The following is a 21,941-nucleotide window of genomic DNA, read 5'->3' as shown; positions in this document are numbered from 1 at the left end:
GGCTTTTTCTCCTGGTAGAGAATCTGGGTGGTCATTTAGTCCAAGGAAGGAGTTTGCAGAATCATAGTTGATTACACGAGCAAAGCTAACATTCAGGCTTATATGTATATAACTTTTAAACATGCATAATTCCAGGAGATGTGCAGTTTGTTCCAAAAGTGAAAACAGTTTTAACACTCTTCATCACAAAAACAATGTAGCTAAATGCTCAAAATAGGTAATACTTAGAGGTATTCCTTGCAGCCAAAAAATCAATGACATTAATTGGATACATTTTTGTGTGTGAAACAAAACAAAATACTATTTGCAACTTCCTTTTTCTCACTAAGCAACACATTTCGGGTATTCTTCCACGTCATGGTGTGTAGGCTTGTTTCCTTTTTCCAGAGACTGTGTAGAATCCCATTGTATGCTTATCCTCTATTTAACCAGTCCCCTACTGAAGGGCATCTGGGTTGATTTTGACTCTTTGCTGCAGAGAACACACTTACACATATTTGTTCTCACTCATACAGTAAACCAGGATGATCACCTACCCCTCACATCTCTCAAGGCTTCCTTGGTACAATCCTTTACCCTATCTGCTACTACTAACAGAAAATAATAGCAGAAATATCAGCCTTCCCCCTAGTGAGAAAAACTTGAAGCAAGATTTTTTTGTGTGGTTTATTGAAAATCATGATCTCTATGCAGAGTTACTCCACTCTACCCATTCTCCAAATGTCCATGTGCATTTTACAATGCACAGTCAATTGGAACTATAAGAAAGCATATTGTTCCTTTTTAGCAGGTGGGAAAAAAAAATCGAGTTTAAACACAAAGAGATCATCACCATATCTCTACCTTAACTTTTGTCTAAAAAGATGTTGGAAACTGAAATAAACCACAGTTGGTTTGCCTTTACTTCCCAGGTTATGGACCTCAAAGGCCAAATGATCTACATTGTTGAATCGAGTGCGATCTTGTTCTTGGGGTCACCCTGCGTGGACAGATTGGAAGATTTTACAGGACGTGGGCTCTACCTGTCAGACATCCCGATTCACAACGCACTGAGGGATGTAGTCTTGATAGGGGAGCAGGCCAGAGCACAAGATGGCCTGAAGAAGAGGTTGGGCAAGCTGAAGGCCACCCTCGAGCAAGCCCACCAAGCCCTGGAGGAGGAGAAGAAGAAGACGGTGGATCTCCTGTGCTCCATATTTCCCTCCGAAGTTGCGCAACAGCTGTGGCAAGGGCAAGTTGTGCAAGCCAAGAAGTTCAGTGACGTCACCATGCTTTTCTCTGACATCGTGGGGTTCACGGCCATCTGTTCCCAGTGCTCACCGCTGCAGGTCATCACCATGCTCAACGCACTCTACACTCGCTTTGACCAACAGTGCGGCGAGCTGGATGTCTACAAGGTAGGGGCAGAGGAGGGCGAGGCCCATGGGACAGGCAGAAGTCGCTGAGGAAAAGCACCAGAGCCAGGACCCCCTAGTTACTGAGTTACCATGCAGATGAAAGGCTTTCTCTGCAAGCCGCGTCCTGGGAGCAGGCATTGTGCCTTAATCCTGTGGGTGTGCTCTAGCCAGAAATAGCGCCGAATCTGCTCAGAAACTGAGATCATTATTCCATTAAAGGACTGCCCCCATTGTCTTCTCAAAGAATAAGCATAGCGTGAAGGGGTGATAGGCTGAGTGGAAGATGGGGCATAGGACCCCTGAACGGGGACAATTTAAAAGTCAGTAAATGGGACACTTGATGGTGGCAACTGAGCTGAATTATCAAGCATGGGATCATTCCAAGTATGACTTGTATGGAGAAAAGTGATCCTCTGTAAAAGGAAAAGTAGAAAAAAAAACATGGGTCTTATACAAATTATCTTCAAATAGGTTAACTCAGTATGGAGTTAATGTGATGCTTTTAATGGCTGAGTCAGAGGAAGAAAACACTGACTTAAGGCATTATTGGAGATTTGAGGCCAAAGGCAGAGACATAGGTACACAGAGAGGCCTGGCTTCAAATCTAGTTCTCCGCTTGTTCGGTAAGCTGAGAAAGTGAAATAGCCTTTCTCATTTCTATAACAGAGAAAGTAATATCCACCTATGGAGCTTATACGCATGAATAACATACATTATATCCCAAAAGCTTCAGGAACAGGCCTGTTGCAAAGATGATGGTAAATCGTATCAGTTACTCATGATGTAGCAGGACTTACTGGATGAGTCTACCGCAAACTGGGCATCACTCTAGGCACGTGGATGCTCATTAGGGAAGTAATTATCCCTAATGTGTACTAGCCTTTTTTTTAAAAATGTAACTTGATTGGCTATAAGAGAACTAGTGAAATAGTTTTGTGTTTTGTGTTCTGTGTTTCTAGAATTAACTCCCTCTCCCCCCCCTATTTTTTTTTTTTACTAATTTAAAGTCTTTCACATTACTCTAGCCACTGGCATTAAGAACAAAGCACCCCTCTCATTTGTGTGGCTTGAATCCCATTTTAGTTCACCACGTACAATCTGGCATTTTGGAGATTCACCCAACATGAAATAAGTACATCAATGAGGAGAAAACAAATATTATTTATGAGACTACATAAGCCTCTGCTTTGTTCCAGTCTAGATGTCCAACTTAAAACCTTCCTTTTAAAAATTTCCAGCAGGAAATTCCAGACAGAGCCATGATCCCCTTGGGGGGGGGGGACCCACAAAACTCCATGTATAATTACTGATAAAATAATTGGCTTTAGTTAGGTTAAGCTTGATGGCCTCTTGTGCAATTTACTATAGTTATTTGTAGATAGTTTCTATCTTGACATTGTCTCCTCTCGGAATTGTAAGAAGAAAGCCTCACTCTCCCTTACAACTGCTACGGTGGCTAGCAGAGGTAGTGGCCCTCTTCTACAAATTTCAGCTTGTTGAAGCTAAAACAATTCAGTTATTCCAATCAAGTATTCGGAATCTGTGCTCCTTACCATGTGGATAGTAGTCACAGAGTTCCGTAGCTAATCCAGCCACAACCCCAGCTAAATAGTGAATCGTCTGCTCTGTCTTTATTTCCACCTTCTCTTCACTTCTGATTTTGCATGCAAATACCTGGAGACAGCTGTGAGTAGATTAGGAAGGGTCTTCACCGGGAGATAAACGTAAGATGCACAGTATGTGTAATCATACGCTCGACTGTGAGTGTGGTGGCTTCCAAGGAATAGTCTAGCTTCCCCCGCCACACCCTAGGACCTGTTTATACCAGGATTTCGTTTAATCTCATTTGCTTATTGTCTTTTCGTCTTCTTTTCATTTTTCAATTTATTCAGCTTTCATTTATTGATTGTTATAGCAGATATTTACTGTCATCCAGGATTGGTCAACTTGAGCGAGAAGATCTCATATGTGGGGGATAGGAGGGCAGGGCTGACCAATGCCAGATTTCCATGTGACAAGGTGAATGCCTGGTTGGGAACACAGGTGTACAGGTGTTATGATAGCAGAGAGAATAAGCATCTAGTAGGAGTGAGAGCACCACTTCTTTTAATTAAATAAGGTGCACTTATTGGGCACCTGAGATACATCAGCCATTATTTTAGGCACTTTCTTATATATTCATTGATGAAGAAAATCTTACAAGAGGCACTGCCACCTGGTTCACTTGTTAGCAAATATACTGGGCACTGGTAATTTAGGAGTTAGTAAAACAGGCAGTTTGAGAGAGCTGACATTCTACTGGGGAAAAGAAGGGACAATGAGCAAATGAGTCAACTTTTAGCATTCCAGTGGGTGTGCTATTCTGGATAAAGTTGAGGAGAAGAGCAGAAGCTAAGGGTGATTGCTATTTTACAGAGGGCAGGTGGGATATGTATTTCTCACATGGTAATGTTTTAGTGGGCACTGGAAGAAATGAGGGGCACGCCAAGTGACCGTGTGCAGGAGGTTGTTCAAGACAAAGGAATAGCAAGTGGGAACATGTTTGGTATGTTTGAGGGATAACGGGAGGTCAATGGCACTGGGACAAAGTAAGCAAGAGAAAGGATGAAGTAAAATCAGAGATTAGCAGAAAGGTGAAAAGGACGTTAGAGGCATTTTAAGAGTTTCAGGATTGATTCTGAGCGACATGGAGAATCACTGAAGGTTTGTCTCCCTTTCTCATTTTTCCTTTCTCATCTCCATCCCTCCACACTAGAAAGTTTGAATAAGAGGAGTGATGCGATCTAGTAAGTTACAATAAGTATTTAGAGGAGGAGAAAAACGCAGTGATTATGATTTGGTGGATTATTTGTGGATTCAAATGAACCGGTAGCTTTGCCATCAGCATTGCGGACAGATAAAAATTCTGTTACAACAACAGTAATGACAATGATAACACTTTGAATTTATATAGCAGCTTGGTTTTCAATAGCCTTCCAAGCACCATTGTTCGACATCTTGATTTCTATCCCTCGTGACTAATACTCCTGTAGACCCCCTTATAGTTACTATGAGAATCCCCAAATCCTTTTGAAAAACTAGAATGTCTTAGCTTTATAGCATACATTTTTACTAAATTCATATGAAATGATTGAGCAGCGACTGTTCAAAACACTGTACTCTAAGAGGCTATAAAATCGGCAAGTGATTCCAATATCTTTAAGTAGACTGTTACAAACACGCAGTATCATTTACATTACATCATTGGCCTCTACAGAGCACTTGACATGAGGTGGAGGGAGTGAAACGCTCAGCTAGTCTGGTAGGAGACGCCGCCTCCTGACATTGTGCTCCCAGGACCACACTGCCTTCCAGAGCAGCACCTGATGTAAGGCATCTCCACTTGATGAATTTCCTGAAAGGGAAAGCCATTTCTGAGAGTATCTGATTTACTCTGATGTTCCAGAGGGCCCAAACACTACGGTGTCTGCTCTATGACACGCACTATGATTCTTTCCGAACTTGTATTTGTAATGCCGAAAATCTATTACGTGCAGGTGGAGACCATTGGCGATGCGTACTGTGTGGCTGGGGGACTACACAAAGAAAGTGACACCCATGCTGTTCAGATAGCGCTGATGGCCCTGAAGATGATGGAGCTCTCGGATGAAGTCATGTCTCCCCACGGAGAACCTATCAAGGTAAGGCAGATCATATATTGTCCAGCAAATGTCATGGAGAGTACATGCTTATTAATTATTTATAATTAAAGATGAAAAGAAAATTATAATTATATATATAAAATTTATATATAATTATATATAATTTATATATAAAATTATAATTAAAAATGCAAAGAATAGTGCATCAGTTGGGGTCAGTTGCAGAGAGCAAAATCTCTGAAGTTGTTGAAGCCGGAAGAAATTTACGATAGGGTCTTAAGGGGTGTGCAGAATCACTGAGAGGACTAACAAAGCCATCCATAAGTGAAACCTTCAAAAAAAAGGACTCCCAGAGCTACACTTGGGTCCTTGCTTTTTCTGAGATGGAGAAGCTGGCTCCAGAACTCTACCGCCCCAGCCGTAGCAGGAAACCACTGTGCTCAGAGAGCTGCTGCCTCTATTACTGGCTGCAGGACAAAACTGCACTTAATATAATTTGAATCAGTAACATGGAAATCCTGCATCACGACCCTCACAAGACGAGTGACTGGAAGCTGGACTCTGTGCTAAGCACGCCGTAGGAAACCCACAGGCTGCCACAGCTGTCCATGCTCTTGGAAGCCCCAGAGGTGCAGTCACAGCAGAAATCCTGGCTTCCAAATCGCTTACAAGTATATCTGATTCACCAACCAAAATGCATCTAGAAAATGCAGACAAGTTTAGAAAACATCATTTCCCCTGTAGGGCAGGACATTACACTCTAATGAAAATTGACTGCTAATCCACCCCAGTATTTTCCAAAACATGTAACACTCTAAAATTTCTGCATTATCTCAAAATAATGTCTTATTGCAGATGAGAAGATAAAATGACCATGCTAGGCATTAATTTCAGAGAATACAAGATCACCTTTATTTGTCCTACTTGTAGTGAATCTGCCACTTAATTTTTATAAGACAGTCCTCGATTGATGATGTTCAGAAATGGGATTTTGAGGGCCGCCTGGGAGGCTCAGTCAGTTGGGCGTCTGCCTTTGGCTCAGGTCATGATCCCAGGGTCCTGGGATTGAGCTCCACTTTGTCTTCTTCCTCTCTCCCTGTTTCTGTTCTATCTCTCATTCTCTCTCAAGTAGATAAATAAAATCTTAAAAAAAATAAAAAGAAATGAAAGGAAAGGGGACTTTGAAGTCCTATAGAATCCTATCTGGCATGCTATAAAATAATAGAGAAAAGAAAGAAAAAATGTAAAATAAAAAACTATAATACTTACAAGTGTAGCTTTGGCTCTCTTCATAATAGAAGCCATATGTTGAACCCAGCCTTTTCCCTCCTTCTTACCCTACGACCCAATGGAATGGAATCAAAGTGAAAGAATTGGAAATGTTTCCTTTTTTTTCAAAAGGCATGTTGTGTCTCCAACATGCCATTTGTATAAAGCGCCTATCACTGCTGATTTCCTTACTACCGTCCACACGCTCTGGCTTAGAAAGCTGCAGGTGGAGTGTTGATAGAAACCAGAGGGCCGAATGCGACAGGGGAAGTCGGTCAGTGCAAAGTAAATTCGGAAAAGGACTCCTGTACCCTCCTTCCTCCTCTCAAGGCATCTGTGAGGAGACATGTGCTGTGTCAAACGTGGTCCCCAAATGGAAGATTGCACCAGCCGCTTTCCGTTCAGGACGTGCTGTGCATCTTTTTCTTATGAATTTGAAATGAAATTTGTGAATTTGCTGGTGAATATGAAGAGTTCCCTGATAAGAAAGTTGTGGAGTTGAGAGTGAAATTCAGAACGGGAGAAGGGAAGAGAAGGTGGGGGGGTGGCATGGGAGGAACTAAAGGCCATTTACTTTCTCTGCCTTGTTTGGATTGATTGATTATGAAATAGAAGGAAGTCTTACAAATTTATCAAGACAAAGCTAGAATAACTAAGTACAGAGAGAGAAACAGGTTTAACCAGGAGAGTGCCCAAAGAGGGGCGCCTGATCTAAATTATAAACTAAAATTGTATTTTTACAGAGAAGATAGACTTTTGCTTATATTGATCAGTTGGTACATGTAGAAAACCATATTCTCCTAAAGAAGAAAATACCAGATGTAACGATGTCTAAGCTTTGCTGATTAAGATGAAATTGTGACAAAGAAGGGACTCTAAAACTAGTTCAATCCTGTATTTTATAGATGAGGAAACACTGAGCAAGACCTAAAGAGACTCACAGAAAGTCACAGATTTTTGTGGCAGATGCAGGTCTCCTAATTCATACTATAGTGCTTTTGTTTGAAAATTGTGCAAAATTCATGATTTGACATTTTATAAGCAAATGATTCTGGAACATTCTTAGCAGATACCTAAAATCAGTTGTAAAACTAGGCAAAACTAGAGTCTTCCGAATTCTGAATAACATTAAATCGTTGAGTACTTGGCCTTTGTTTAAAATGCATATACCTAACAAAACTTTTTTTAAATTGTCAGCTGAACAGAGGACTTGAAAAGAATGAATGCTGTACCCAATTGTCATACAGAATATCCCGACTTTAGCTTACTGTATTGTAGCAGCGATTTCAGAATTTGTACATCCCCTGAGATCAATAATTCAGAACTTATAAAAGATGCCAGTTTAAAATATTGTTTTAGTTGTTCTCCAAATCGCTGGTAACCTTCAGAATTCCTAAACTTTTACCCCAGCATATCCCAGACCTCACCTTACTTCTGGATATGGCCCAACTCTGGTTTTCCACGCATTTGGGCGGGTTTAACAAAAATGTGTATGTAGTCATAGTGATGCGGGTCTAAGCCACTTCAGCTCTGCTTCCTCTGTCTGTGGTGTGTTCTACTTAAGTATCACAATTCCTTTCTCCTTTCATGTTCATCATTAAGAGGGGGGAAATGTTTGCCATAAAGTTCTTTTTATCCTTTATATTCTAAGAGTGGCATCTCCTGCCCTTCTCTGACCGTGCGCTGGGAAACAACCCTTGGGGGCCAGGATTCTGTCTGTCTCCCTTGATGGACAGAGCAGGTTCCCATAAACAGAAGCGCACAGACGCTTCGCCTTGTCATTCTGGTGACTGTGATAGGAATGCATAGAAATATGTTTCAGACATTGAAGGCAGCTGAAACAAAAATGCTTTGTGGAACAGACCTAATTGCATAGTGGAGAAGAGTTAAGAAGTCTGACAGATTTTGTACTAGGAATATTTTTTTGAAAGATTATATTTATTTATTTGACAGTGATCACAAGTAGGCAGAGAGAGAGAGAGAGAGAGAGAGAGGAGGAAGCAGGCTCTCCGCTGAGCAGAGAGCAGGATGTGGGGCTTGATCCCAGGACCCTGAGATTATGACCTGAGCCAAAGGCAGAGGCTTTAACCCACTGAGCCACCCAGGCGCCCTGTACTAGTAATTTTTAACTGGATGTGAGTAGAGGGAAGCAGGCAGGATGTCTTGCAGAAGAGCAGAATGGTGTAGGGACAGCAGAGGGTAAAATCATATGAAGGGCATTCATCTGGTATGGACCAGTGATCGAGAAGTGTTTTACCAATGATGAGGACATTGTGTGACTTTGGGCTTTCAGATGCGAATTGGACTGCACTCCGGGTCAGTCTTTGCTGGCGTTGTTGGCGTTAAAATGCCTCGTTACTGTCTTTTTGGAAACAACGTCACCTTGGCGAACAAATTTGAGTCCTGCAGTGTTCCACGGAAAATCAATGTCAGCCCAACAACATACAGGTACAGTTTGCACTAAATGCCTGAAATCCCTTCTTTTCACTTATACACTGTTGTCTTGTTTTATATTGGTTTATATTATCCTCCATAGCATTTTCTTGCTTAGATAATCTGACAAGAAAGAGAAAAGCAGTAACTTTACTATCCTCGCCTTTTTAAAAATTACTCAGCCTCATGAGAAGTCTGAGGTGCTTGTTGCCCAGGGGGCTCCTTGACTCATGTCCCATCTTCCTCCATTGTTCTTCTCAAAGCACGGATTCATGCTCTCCATACTTGGTTGGCCGTTCTGACAGCAGCACCTTCCTGGCGCTGGCCACCCAGATTTAGCCTGGGCCCCACAACTTACAGGGCATGGTCCTCAACATGCCTTTAGCTCAGATGTCAGACGGGGAGACGTTCCATCTCATTTTAAGAATCCAGTTCTAACAGAAAAGCTTGAATGGCAAAATGTGTTCCAGACATAAGTGGTAGCTAACGTACCAAACTATACCCAGAAAGTTATCATTCCTGTTCTCAGAGAAAGCTATTTTATAGCATCTTCGTTTTCCTGAAAACTCCACAAGCCTTTCTTTTTAGAGTTGATAACTTCTTTTCCTGTTTCACCAGAGAAGACAGGAATGCATCTGATAAGTGCATCACCACCTTCCCCCAGGGGCAGACCCCATCAGGCTAGTTACCCACCCCCTCCAGAGCCCTGGTCACAGACTCTTGCTCTGGTGACAGTGCCGCCATCTTGCCTGCTCCTCCTCCAGACGATCCCCCCAAGTTTGCTCTGAGTGTGACCACTTCTCGCTTTCTCAAGAACTTGTCTCCTGAAAATACCTGGCTTCTCTCTATGATTAGTTTCTCTAGTGAAGTGATTATTCCCATCAGAAAACAGGCGTGTCTTCCTATTAGACTTCTTAAAATAGTATCTTCCTTGTTTCCAAGCATATTTCGGCTACCCACCCCCAACACCGCCACCATATTTTTGTTCTTTTTCCAGCAAAACTCATTGCAAGAGTTCTTCATACTCACTGGCTCTATCTTTTTTTTTTTTAACCTCCCATTGGCTCTCTGAGTCACACCAATCAGCATGTGTCCCTTGCGCTCCACTGACATGGTTCTTAATGGGGTCATCCGTGTTCCTTGCTGAAATCATGGTCAGTTCCTCCCCCTTATCTTCCTCAACATCTCAATGGCAGCTGAAATAGCTTGAGCAGTCCCTCTGTTGAACATTTTCTTCCTTAGGCTTTTGTGACTTTTCTTCCTTAGGCTTTTGTGACTTTTCTTCCTTAGGCTTTTGTGACTCCACACGCCCCTCGTTTCCTCATTACTCTGACTTCATCGTCTCAGTGTTTTGTGTTGTTGCTCTTTTCCCCACCATACCTTCAAAGTGCCCGGAGCTCTGTCCCCATTGTCTTCTGTGTCTGAATTTTATTGACTCACAGGTTTTTTGTTTGTTTGTTTGTTTTCTGTTGTTTTTTGTTGTTTTATTCTTAGCCCATCCCACAATTCTTCACTAAGCTACAGACTCATATATCCTATTCTATATTTCTGCTCAGATGGCTAATTGACAAATTTAAATTATCTTGATCATCTTAGAACCAGTAATTTCCTACATACAGTAGCCTGATGAAATCCACTCCCCGCCCAGCCTAGCTTGCTTTATCAATCTCCTTAAAATGGCACCACCATCTTAGACTCTAAATCTCAGGGCGGTCATCGCTTTCTCCCCCTCGCAGCTTACCACATCCACCCACAGATTATATCCTGAATATATCTTTTTTCACTTTCTTCCGCACCACACCCCAAGGCACGCCTCCCTCCTCTGTCCCACCCCAGCCAACCCAGGATCACCCTCACTCTTCTGCTTGCTTTCTTGTCCACCTCCTCCCCGCAGTCCATCCCCCACACAGCAGCCAGATCGTCTCTCTCAACTATAAACCCAGTCTCGTCACTCCTGCGTCAAAACCCCGGCAATGGCTTCCCATTGCAGCCAGAATAAAATTGAAGTATGTTACCAAATGAGACCAAAATGTCCTCTTTGATCAGTGTCCTGCCAGCCTGTGTTGTGTCACTTTATTTTCTTCCACTTTCTCCTTCGCTCACTGCCACCCTGCCACCCTGGCCTTCCTTTTTCCCTTCAGACTTGCTACACCCATTCCTGAATTGAGGATACTGGCTGTGCCTCTGCTTTCTACTTGTTCCCTGGATCATCCTGCGTCATCTTCTTCCTCATAATTAGAGCTTAAGTCGAATGTCACCCCTTCAAAGAGACACTGGTTAGTTAACTGCCATAGCTAGAGGAACAACTTTAGCCTCACACGCCTCACGTTATTTTATTTTTTCATCTTCTTAGCTCACACCTGTGTCTGAAATGGTGTTTTCTTTCCGTGTTTATTGCCTGCCTCCCCTCAGAGTGTGTCAGCCTCTGGTGGTCTACACTTCATAGCCCCAGTTCCCAGATCAGTACCTGGGAGGCGGTAGGAAAGCAATAAGTATTTATTGATTGACGGACCACTCTTTGATATGAAAATGAGTCACTCTAGCATGAGAATTGGAAAAGTCCTTGGAGATAGTTGTAATAGTAATAGCCTCAGAGTCTTCCCAGATAAGCCATGTAAGGAGAGGAACTCAAGTCCTTAGAGGATATGACTCTGCTTTCTGGAGGAAGTGAGGCTGATAGTCCTGAGATAACTTGAGTAGTTTCTTGTCATTTACTGCTATTGAGTGTTCAATAATGTGATATATGTGTATGGACACCATGAGGAGTCCTTGGGTGTGTATGTATCCTTAAAACCAAACCTTCACATAGAAAAAAGGGTATTTTCTAGTTCTTCTATTTTAATTGTTTTCAGGAATTACAAGACAAAACTTTTTCAAATTCTTCCTTTGTTTCATTTTTCAAAGTCTGGTTGTCTTAAATCTTGATAGGAGACATTGATATCTGCTACTCTTTTTACTCCCAAAATGTACTTTAAGATCTCGTGTCTTCCAACAGAATATTATGACACTTCGATATACGTTTTCAGCAACAGGAGAAGGCTCATAGCTTAAATGCTTAGGTTCATCATATAGGCAATATTACTGGACATGCACGTACAAGATTTTACACCATACATAGTGCCACCTTCCTTTTAATAAATTATTTTTTGATTATAATAGTAATATATGCTCTCTCATTTTAGAAAATTTACAATGTCAGAAAGTTACAAAGGAAATAAAAACAGTTGATAATCTCACTATCCAGAGACAGTAACTATTCACATTTTTGTGTTTTTTTTATTATTTCTTAGTATGTATTTTTATGCACATCTATAAAGGATAATGAAAATTTAATCGATACTGAACATCAGTGTTTTTACTAAATTTCTTTCTATCTTTTGTAGACACATAAGGTATTTTTTTTTCCTTTTTTAATTTACTTACCTCTTGCTTTCATATAAGAAATATATATGTCTTCTCTAAAGGGCAAGTGGTAGTTAAAATGCTTTATTTAGGCAAGAAATAAGTATTTAATGTGAAATACGTTTAGCCACATTTTAAAAGTCTTTCTTCTAAAAACTATCTTATTTTTTCCCCAAATGATAGGGAAATTTAGAATTGATAATATAAATTTCAATCAAAAGTGCAGGCTTTGTGAAATTTAACAACTGGATTGTGAAATAGAGACATAATTCCAGTTCTATCAAAGTTTGGGACAAACAGTAGACTCCACTAGAAGTGGTACAAATATAAAACCTAATTATTTCTTTGGAGAACTTCACAGTTGAAATCTGGGGTGACATTTGTCAAAAAAAATTATATGTACACATGTAACTGTATCCTTGGTACACTTATAAAACTTGTAAATTCAGGACACAGAATACGTACCCCACACGCACAAAAAATCCTCCAAAATCCTCAACTTCAAATCTTACCTTTCACTCCCGGGTCTAATTAGTAATTTAGAATGTTGCTGTGTTACGACAGTTACACATTCCTCCATTCTAAATGGGACCAGGAGTTTTATTTTCAGGGACAATGTTCTGCCCTCTTGTTTGATCTCACTGAAGTGCAGAAAACTGGGACGAGACTAAATATTGTCCAAGTTTCAGGTCAGTGGATTAATGAGACAGGTTTATGTGGTGATCCAGGGATCATTAAAGACAAAAATGGCGGCTGAGGGATATAAATGGATACTGCCCGGGGTGGGTGGGGAGTACAACCAGGAACTGCTGTTTGCAAGAAAGATCTGAAAACCTAATAAAAGACAAGACTTCAGTTCTGTAAAGGAAGGAACAAAGAGAAGAAAGAGATTCTGGAGAGCTGACAGAAAAAAGGAGAGTTAATACAACAATTTGGGGAAAATGGTATGTGGTCAAGAGAGAGTAAAGGAAACTCCCACCATATGTGGATATCTGCCCTGAAACTTTTGTTGCTTTTCTTGGCTCTGGCCTCCATCAGACTGTCATCTAAGTGGTATTAGTTTTCCAACCTCTTTTCCTTAAAAATTCTGATCTTTTTGGTACACCAGGGTGGCACAGATGATTAAGCATCCGACTCTGAGTCTCAGCTCAGGTTGTGATCTCAGGGTGGTGATCTCAGAGTCTGGATATTGAGCCCCACATCAGGTTCCACGCTGAGCACGGTCCCTGCCTAAGATTCTTTTCTCCCTCTGCCCCTCTTCCCTGCATGCTCTCTGTCACTCTCAAATAAATAAATAAATCTGTAAAAAAAAAAATCTGATTTTTTCTTAAAGATGATTTAATGAACATTTCTAACTCCGTGACACTCTAATTGTGTTTACCTGTAAGTTTCTTTAAGAAGGATAGAATTTGTATTCAGAAGACAGGCTGTACAGTCCTAAACACAGAGCTTTTCAGAGGAGTCTTCGTGAGCCAAGGCACTTAAATTCAAATGGTATACTTTAAAGCCACTTCCAAGTGCTGAATATTTTACATACATTTAAACATAAGGTTATGATTATAATCACCATATTCATTAGGAAAGTCTGGGTTGATATAGACAGAAAAAAGAAAGGTCTTAATTTTATATATTGTTATTTATCAAACCTTTATAGTTTTATGCACTTTATAAGTAATTTTTAAACATTTTAAACCTACAGAAATAAAAATTTAAAAAAAAGAAAATATGACACCCATGGCCACCCATGTGACCAATACTAATATTTAATAAATGTCAGTATTCTGTCATTTTTCTTTCAGATCCCTGTTTTATTTTAAGATTTTATTTATTTATTTACTTGACAGAGAGAAAGATCACAAGTTGGCAGAGAGAGAGGGGGAAGCAGACTCCCCACTGAGCAGAGAGCCTGATGCGGGGCTCGATCCCAGGACCCTGAAATCATGACCTGAGACAAAGCAGGCAGAGGCTTAACCCACTGAACCACCCAGGGCCCCCCAGATCCCTGTTATATTAAAAAAAAAAAAAAAAAAGAAAGAAAGAAAGAAAGAAAATTTTCCCCCTCTCCCCGCAACCCACGCTGTCTCACAGGCTGGACTCTGTGCCCCTTAGGGTTTGTAGGAGCAGCTGAGAGCATACATTTCCCACAGATAGGAGGGCTCCCAAAGAGAGGCAGGAAGGCACCGAGAAGAGCAGGCTCAGCAGCTTCTCCCAAACTCACTACCAGGAAAGAAAGTGGGCAGAGAGAGGCCAAGAGTGTCACTCTCATTTAGGTTCCTCCAGGTAGAAAAACAAGACCAGAGAAAAACAGATGCCCGTCGGACTTGTCCATATCCTTTCACGACTTGCCTTAAATCTGCTGCCTATTATGTTTTTGAGATTTTTTTTTTTTGATGAATTGTAAACTTAGTTCATTCAGTTAAGCTGGTCCTAATGCAGCATTTTGCGGGTAAACCAGCATTAGGAGGAAAGTGGAGAGTCTTTGATTTTTAGCATTGACCCATTTCTGTGGCGTACGTACTCCCACCACAGCAGGTTTCAGCCACAGATGGTTTAATTGTCCAATAAAAATCCCTGAATGTTTAGCAGTTGGCTCTCATAGGCCAGTTTGAGCCACGTCTAGCAGTACAGGTCTGTGTACTCTAGAGCTTGAATAAGCCGTGGAGAGCTATACTACACCCCACAGATTGCCAGACCATAGGCTACGTCCAGCCCAGCTTCACTAACCATCCATTCGCTGTCCAAATTGGTCTTCCCAATTTATATCCCACCAACAGTATATGAAGGTTTCTGTTCCCCAGATGTTACCAATATGATGAGTGTGAACTTATAACTAATTGACGTTTATCCCATCATGTTTAATCTATTTAATCTTCACAGCTGTCCTAAGAGAACTGTACTATTTTTACTCCATCTTAAAGGTTAGAAAACAGACATCTTTGCTGCTACCTCAGCCTAGAGCCACCAGACTTTGAAGCTTATACTTTTAATACTATGAAATTAGAAACTTCTTATTATGTATTACCAAATATTATGTCTTATAAATAATAGGCATGCAGATATTTATGGATCATGACTAAAGCATCATTTCATTAATTATTTTGCAGATTGCATATTTATTGATGAAGCTTTTTAAAATTAGCTAATTGAATATTCACATGTTCTTCTCTACTTGAGTTCTGCCATTTTTGAAACGTAGATTTCTATTTGGTTAGTTTCTTCAGTACATAGGGTGTCACGGTACCAAATCTAATGCAGCGCCATCTTCTGTTACATTAAGGCATGACGTCACAAGCTGATGAGGCGGAGGTCATGGTCTGGTCGGGAATGTATAATATGTGGTTTTCTGTGGAAGTTGGTTTAGGGCTCAGAACTACCAACATTTCCTGTCCTGAATACATATACCTGAATAATAGGTTAGAGAAATGCTTACTAAGTTTGCATTTGGGGCACCTGTGTGGCTCAGATGGTTGGGCGTCTGTCTTTGGCTCAGCGCATGACCCAGGATCTAGTCCTGGGCTCTAGCCTTGCATCGGGCTCCCTGCTCAGCGGGGAGCCTGCTTCTCCCTTCGCCTCTGACTCAATCTCTCTCTCTCTCTCTGTCTTTCATGAATAAATAAATAAAATCTTTAAAAAAATAAAAAAAAAGTTTGCTTTTGACAGAAAGCTAAGGAAGGAAATAGAAAGAGGAACAAGTAACTTCATTAGTAGGATTGGAACTTAAAATGCATTTAACTTGTATGTGGAATTTAAGAAACAAAACAAACGAGCAAAGGGGAAAAGAAAGAGAGAGAGAGCCTTTCTCTCTCAGGCAAGCCAAGACACAGGCAAGCCAAGACACAGACCCTTAACCACAGAGACCAAACTGTTGGTTACCAGAGGGGAGGTCGTTGGGGGAGTGGGGGAAATAGGTGATGGGGATTAAAGAGTGTACTTGTGATGAACACCAGTTGTTGTATGGAAGTGTTGAATCACTATATTATGCACCTGAAACTAATATTACACTGTATGTTAACTACTTGGGATATAAATAAAAACCTTTTAAAAAACTGAGCAAATACAATAAAGTGAGTTTACTGCAGTGGACAAGTAGTTAATAGCAAATAATAAAATGTGGTAAACAGATAAATATAAGAAGAAATATTTCAAATACCAGACAGTAAGAAGAGTGTTAATTTGTATAATTAAATTTCCTTTTAGTCTTACTAAACTACAATTCATAAAAATTCTATCGAGAGATTCACATGTTATTTTCATATCATATATATGTATGTCACATTATATATAGAAATATATATCACATTATATATATGGTGTGTGTGTGTGTGTGTGTGTGTGTGTGTGTATATCTTTTTTTAAAGATTTTCATTTATTTATTTGACAAGGAGAGACATAGCAAGAGAGGAACACAAGTAGGGGGAGTGGGAGGAGGAGAAGCAGGCTCCCACAGAGCAAGGAGCCCTATGTGGGGCTCCATCCTAGGACCCTGGGATCAAGACCTGAGCCAAAGGCAGACGTTTAAAGACTGAGCCGCCAGGCTTCTATATGTAATATATCTTATACAGAACTTTTCTTTCACAACCTCTTATCCTAGATTACTTCCCCATCATATATACAAAATAAATGAGCCAATAAATGAACAATGTCTTTTCTCTTTCAACTTAGGAAGCCTTATTCTAGAACACTATTTTTATGGATGGGGTTGGGGTTTTTTTGCTATTATTAGACTTTTGGATTATTTTGCATTTTTTCCCACTACTGTGGATTTACTGTTATATTAATTATTGATTTTATCTTTACAAAAATATTTTATATATTTCCTAATGTGAGTGAAATACATTATTTGGAGAATTTTCTTTTGTTTTTGTGAATCAATTCTTCTTTGTTCTTCTGTGAAGATATTTTTAAAATCATTGGGATCTTTCTGCCAATCACACTGAAAATGGTTGGTTTATTAATACAGACAGTCCCCAGCTTTCGATGGTGCAACTTAATGATTTTTTAACTTTACAGTGGTGGGAAAACCATATGCATTCAGTAGAAACCATAGTTTGAATTTCAAATTTTGATCTTTTCCCTAACTAATGATATGCCACATGACAGGCTTGTTCACAATCAGGAGGATGAACAGCTGATAAACTTAACTATTCTGTTTTTCACTTTCAATAAAATATTAAATAAATTACATGAGCTATTAAACACTTTATTATTAAATAGACCATGTATTAGAGGATTTTGCCCAACTGCAGGCTACTGTAAGTGTTCTGAGCACAGGGATGCCTGGGTGGCTCAGTTGGTTAAGCAGCTGCCTTTGGCTCAGGTCATGATCTCAGGGTCCTGGATCGAGTCCCACATCAGGTTCTTTGATCAGTGGGTAGTCTGCTTCTCCCTTTGCCTGTGCTGCTCCCCCTGCTTGTACTCTTTCTCTCTCTTTCTCTGTGTCAAATAAATAAATAAAATATTAAAAAAAAAAAAAAAGTGTTCTGAACACATTACGGCAGGCCAGGCCAAGCTATGATGTTCCTAGGTTAGGTGTATGAAATGCATTTTCAATTTATAGTATTTTCAGTTTATGACATTTTCAACTTATGAAGATGTAACCCTATCATAAGTCAAGGAAGATCTGTTTGTCAGGAATATTGATTTAGTTAAGTTGTTTTTTCTTGAGTAGACGGTTACATCTGTATTAGATTCTAATTTTAATATTTTTATTTTAATCTTTTCAGATTACTCAAAGACTGCCCTGGTTTTGTGTTTACCCCTCGATCAAGGGAGGAACTTCCACCAAACTTCCCCAGTGAAATTCCTGGAATCTGTCATTTTCTGGAAGCTTATCAACCAGTAACAAATTCAAAACCGTGGTTCCAGAAGAAAGATGTCGAAGATGGCAATGCCAATTTCTTGGGCAAAGCCTCAGGAATAGATTAGCAAAATACATATCTGCTTATTAGTCTTTGGGTTTTGACTCCTATGAGCAGGTGCGGAATCTCTGAAAGCACTTTATGATTGCGGATGACTAAGAACAGTATTAAAATTTTAGGAGCTAAATCACAATCTACTTTCTCTTCCACTTAACATGATAAAAATGTATTCACTTCAACACTTCAAGTCTTCAGAAGAAAAAAAAAAAGGAAAGGAACCTCAAAAATGACCTCTGGGGGATATTTCTGTTACTATCTCCATCACTTATCACCTGTACTCACAATTTAGCATATTGTACATATGTCAGATAGGTGTAGTGCCCTGACCTGCACGGTCCGATGGAGTGACCTGTAGTCTTGTGTCCTGGTGGAATGCCGTGGTTGTGAAAGTGCATTTGTGATAGTGTGCCCCCACAAAAGCTTTCCAAATAGAAATTAGAGTCTTTAGTACCATTAGCTCTTTGAACCTTTCAGCTCTGCATTTTATTATATTTCTTCATTTCACTGTTGGTGTATGTAACAAAATAGGTTGGGTATTTTTTTCTGTTGCACTTTTTTTTTTTAAGGAAATAAGCAATTATGGGTTAGATGCAATATGACTATAAAGTAGTTCTTCTATAAATATCAAAGTTTGTTTTATAAAAATATCTGCCATAATGTAATGTGTCATATCAATAAATACTACCTTTTGTTTGACATTTTTCTATTCTGCACTTTGGTGAAGGCTATATTAATTCTTATTAGTAGTTTAATTCCTAGTAATTCATTTTTGTGTCATGATATTTGGGATAAATGAGGGTTATAGCCTATATTAAAATGCAATAATATCATTCTAATTTAATTTAATGAGAATCAACATGAGAGTAAAGAGGGATATGGATATACCATAATGTCCAGAAGTAAAACATTTAAGGACACACACCCAGAAATTTGGATTTATATCAGCAGACATCCTGCATTGCCATGCTGAGCTGTACAAAGTTCCAGTGAGAAAACCTAAGTTCAGAAGTGGGAAATGAGACTTGTTCTTTTTGCTAATAGCTTATTTTTAAATTTGTGTTGGACACTTTGGTGTGTACAGATGTCCTAAGAGTCATCAAGTTTTTTTCTCAAAGTACACATTTGTGAATTTTTTTAACTCTAGTTGAATGATCTCAATCTTTTTTTGAAGAGAATGTTAGTATTGATGAAGAAGATGATGCTATGGTTTCATTAAGAAAATTCTTAAACATTTTTCTGGAGTTGGAACTTCTGTTTTTAATAATACTAGTCTAAGTTCTCTGAAGAGCTAAATAACCTGCAAGTTTGGGTTGGGATACGGATCTGATTTTTAAAAAGAGCTCGATTTCAAAACAAGAGAAAGATGAACATTATAATTTTTAAATCAGTACTTGTAGAGTTTAGATACACTAGCCTGGTGACCTCAGGAATAAAAAGTCATTATTGTTTGGCCTCTAGTATCCCAGGTTTACTATGAGAGCTATATGACAATTTATGTACTAAATGATAGCCCAGGATCTTGAAGCACTGACTGTAGCTTGTTAAATACCAATCCTATTATTCGAAAGTGCCATAGGCCTTGGGAAAATAGAGTTATAGACTCACAATTATATGGAGTTAGTAAACATGTTTAAAAGAAAAATAAAGACTTAAATACATTTTTCTTTCTGTAACTGAACCCTTAAAGTTACAAAAAAAAGATATGAATTAAAGGAAATTAAAAAGCATAAAATTTGATCTTCCTTATCAAATTTTTAAACAGACCCCAATTTAGTAATAATTTGTGTTCTAAGTTTGTAAGTTAATTAAAATTCATAAAAAATATTTTCTCTGTATACACACATACAATGTAAACAACGTTGAGTAAAAGCTATATGGGAATTCCCTGTACTATTCCTGTAACTAGTCCATAACTTTGAAATCTTATCTAAATAAAAGTTACCAAAAATGTAATTTCACAGAGAAATTAAATCATCTGTGATGGATACCCCAGGCCAGCCTACAAAGGCTCATTAATTATGGAATACTTTATGGCTCTTATGATGAACATACATTTCCATGATAGGATCTATTCAAAATTCATAGTGTGGATGCCAAAAAAAAAAAAAAAAAAAAAATTAAGGACTCCCTTTTTTCTCTCAAGCTTATCCACTTTGGAGGGTAGCAACTATGGATACATTTTCTAATCTAGACCTCTGAATGTAGCCAGAGACAGACTGCCTACAGGGTAAGTTTTCAAGGAAAGTAAGGGATCCAACATGCAGCTCTGAAGCTAGGAATGGAAATGAGGATGGAGGAAAGAATGGACAGAGGGTTTTGGGCAGAGTTGGGGGATGCGGGTCCTGAATATTGTTGCCAGGTTAACTATTCTATAAAGAAATGTAGGTCCTAAGAGTGCTTCCCAATCAGTCTGTTTCTCCAAATATCTGGAATTCCAGGAATAATTTCTTCTGTTCTGGTCTTACTGTTTCCATCCATGGCTTCTCGTTCCTTCTATATCCCAAAAGAAAATGATTCATGCTTTTTCCTGGGTTTGAAAACAGGCATGAGCGTAAAGCTGGCATGTCTGGTATGGAATTTCGTATTACTCTAAAGGCCATTAGTCCTTCAGAGCCTTTGATGGGAAGGAAGGAAAAGTTGCTTTAACATTTTACTAACCTTTCCTCCAAATTACTTCTCCCTCATATTGCCAGTCAAGCTCAGGCAGACCCTTCGGAGCATGTCCTATGGTTAAGTCAGAAGCAGTCATAGAATGGAACAGAGTGTTGTATGGTGGGTCTAGCAAATGAATGAGGTGAACGAAGGGGAGTGTCTACTCCACATGGTGTCTGAGGGTTAGACATGGCTCCCTGAGACTTCCCAAATGCGAAGGTGCCCAACTAGAGCTTTACATGCAAAGCCCCAGTGAAGTCTGGGGCTATTCTGGGGCTATATAATGCTTTTTTTTTTTTAATAAGACACTTTTTTTCCTAAAGATTTTATATATTTCTTTGAGAGAGAGAAAATGAAAGAGAGAGCATGAGAAGGGGCCAGGTCAGAGGGAGAAGCAGACTTGCAGGGAGCCCGATGCAGGATTCGATTCTGGGAATCCAGGATCAAGAGCTGAGCTGAAGGCAGTCGCCTAACCAACTGAGCCACCCAGGCATGGGGTTTTATGACACCTTAACGCAACTTTCAAGTCTCTGTTGAAACAACAGTTAACGGTCCCAAGAAGAATGGATTAATGAATTATTGTAGTAGGTTTAAGTGCATGGGTTTTACCTAGATAAGCATTATTAAAAAGTGGAAAGGAATCTCTTGCACATACTCATTGGGGTGGCTTGACCGATTATTCACCTTCACTGAACAATAAAGCATGAAGTGTATTTTGTCTGCGCACCTTGGTGCTGCTTCACTCTTAAGTGGCTGTGCCTGGAGAGTTCAGTGAAGGTAGAGCTGAAGGGTAGAAGACTGGGGATATGACCTGTGTGTGAGATGGGAAGGCGGTTACTGCGAGGAGCTAAGCCGGGGTGCTGCAATCCCTGTGTTGATGGACTTAACCGTCTTCTGCAAAGCAAGAATGCAAAGCTGCAAACACCATAGACAAGTGCCATCCCTTGTCTAAATACAAGCTAAAAGCAGGGCCAACTTGCTTTATCATGGAGAGAACACCAAAATGTACTTTAATCAAAGTTTACAGCGTTAAAATGTACATTTGTGGTTAGGCTTCTTCGCAAAGTCTGGGGAATCTTTGCATTCTCTAGTGAGAAAGGGAAGAATCACACTTGTCCTGAAAAGCATATGCTTATGGGAGTAATTAGTCCTTCTTTGTCTTTGTTGAACTCAGTTTCCTTCTGTTCTTAGTATGTGTGCTTCCAGATTTTAGACAAAGTTGGCTTCCT

General features: G+C 39.7%; 1 protein-coding gene across 5 annotated transcripts in view; it reads left to right on the top strand.

Moving 5' to 3' along the window:
• GUCY1A1 (guanylate cyclase 1 soluble subunit alpha 1) overlaps positions 1 to 19,875 on the top strand; it is a 62,555-nt gene extending 42,680 nt beyond the window's left edge. For all 5 annotated transcript variants that reach the window (XM_032332709.1, XM_032332710.1, XM_032332708.1 and 2 more), the window contains exons 6-9: positions 912 to 1,397; positions 4,934 to 5,077; positions 8,601 to 8,755; positions 17,866 to 19,875. In XM_032332709.1, the coding sequence (XP_032188600.1) occupies positions 912 to 1,397; positions 4,934 to 5,077; positions 8,601 to 8,755; positions 17,866 to 18,067 (987 nt within the window). In that variant the 3' untranslated portion in view covers positions 18,068 to 19,875. The remainder of the gene's footprint in view (positions 1 to 911; positions 1,398 to 4,933; positions 5,078 to 8,600; positions 8,756 to 17,865) is intronic.
• Positions 19,876 to 21,941: the final 2,066 nt, after the last annotated feature.

This window comes from Mustela erminea, chromosome 2 (genome assembly GCF_009829155.1).
Source record: "Mustela erminea isolate mMusErm1 chromosome 2, mMusErm1.Pri, whole genome shotgun sequence".
NCBI classification, from domain to species: domain Eukaryota; kingdom Metazoa; phylum Chordata; class Mammalia; order Carnivora; family Mustelidae; genus Mustela; species Mustela erminea.
This window is presented reverse-complemented; position numbering and strand designations above follow the sequence as displayed.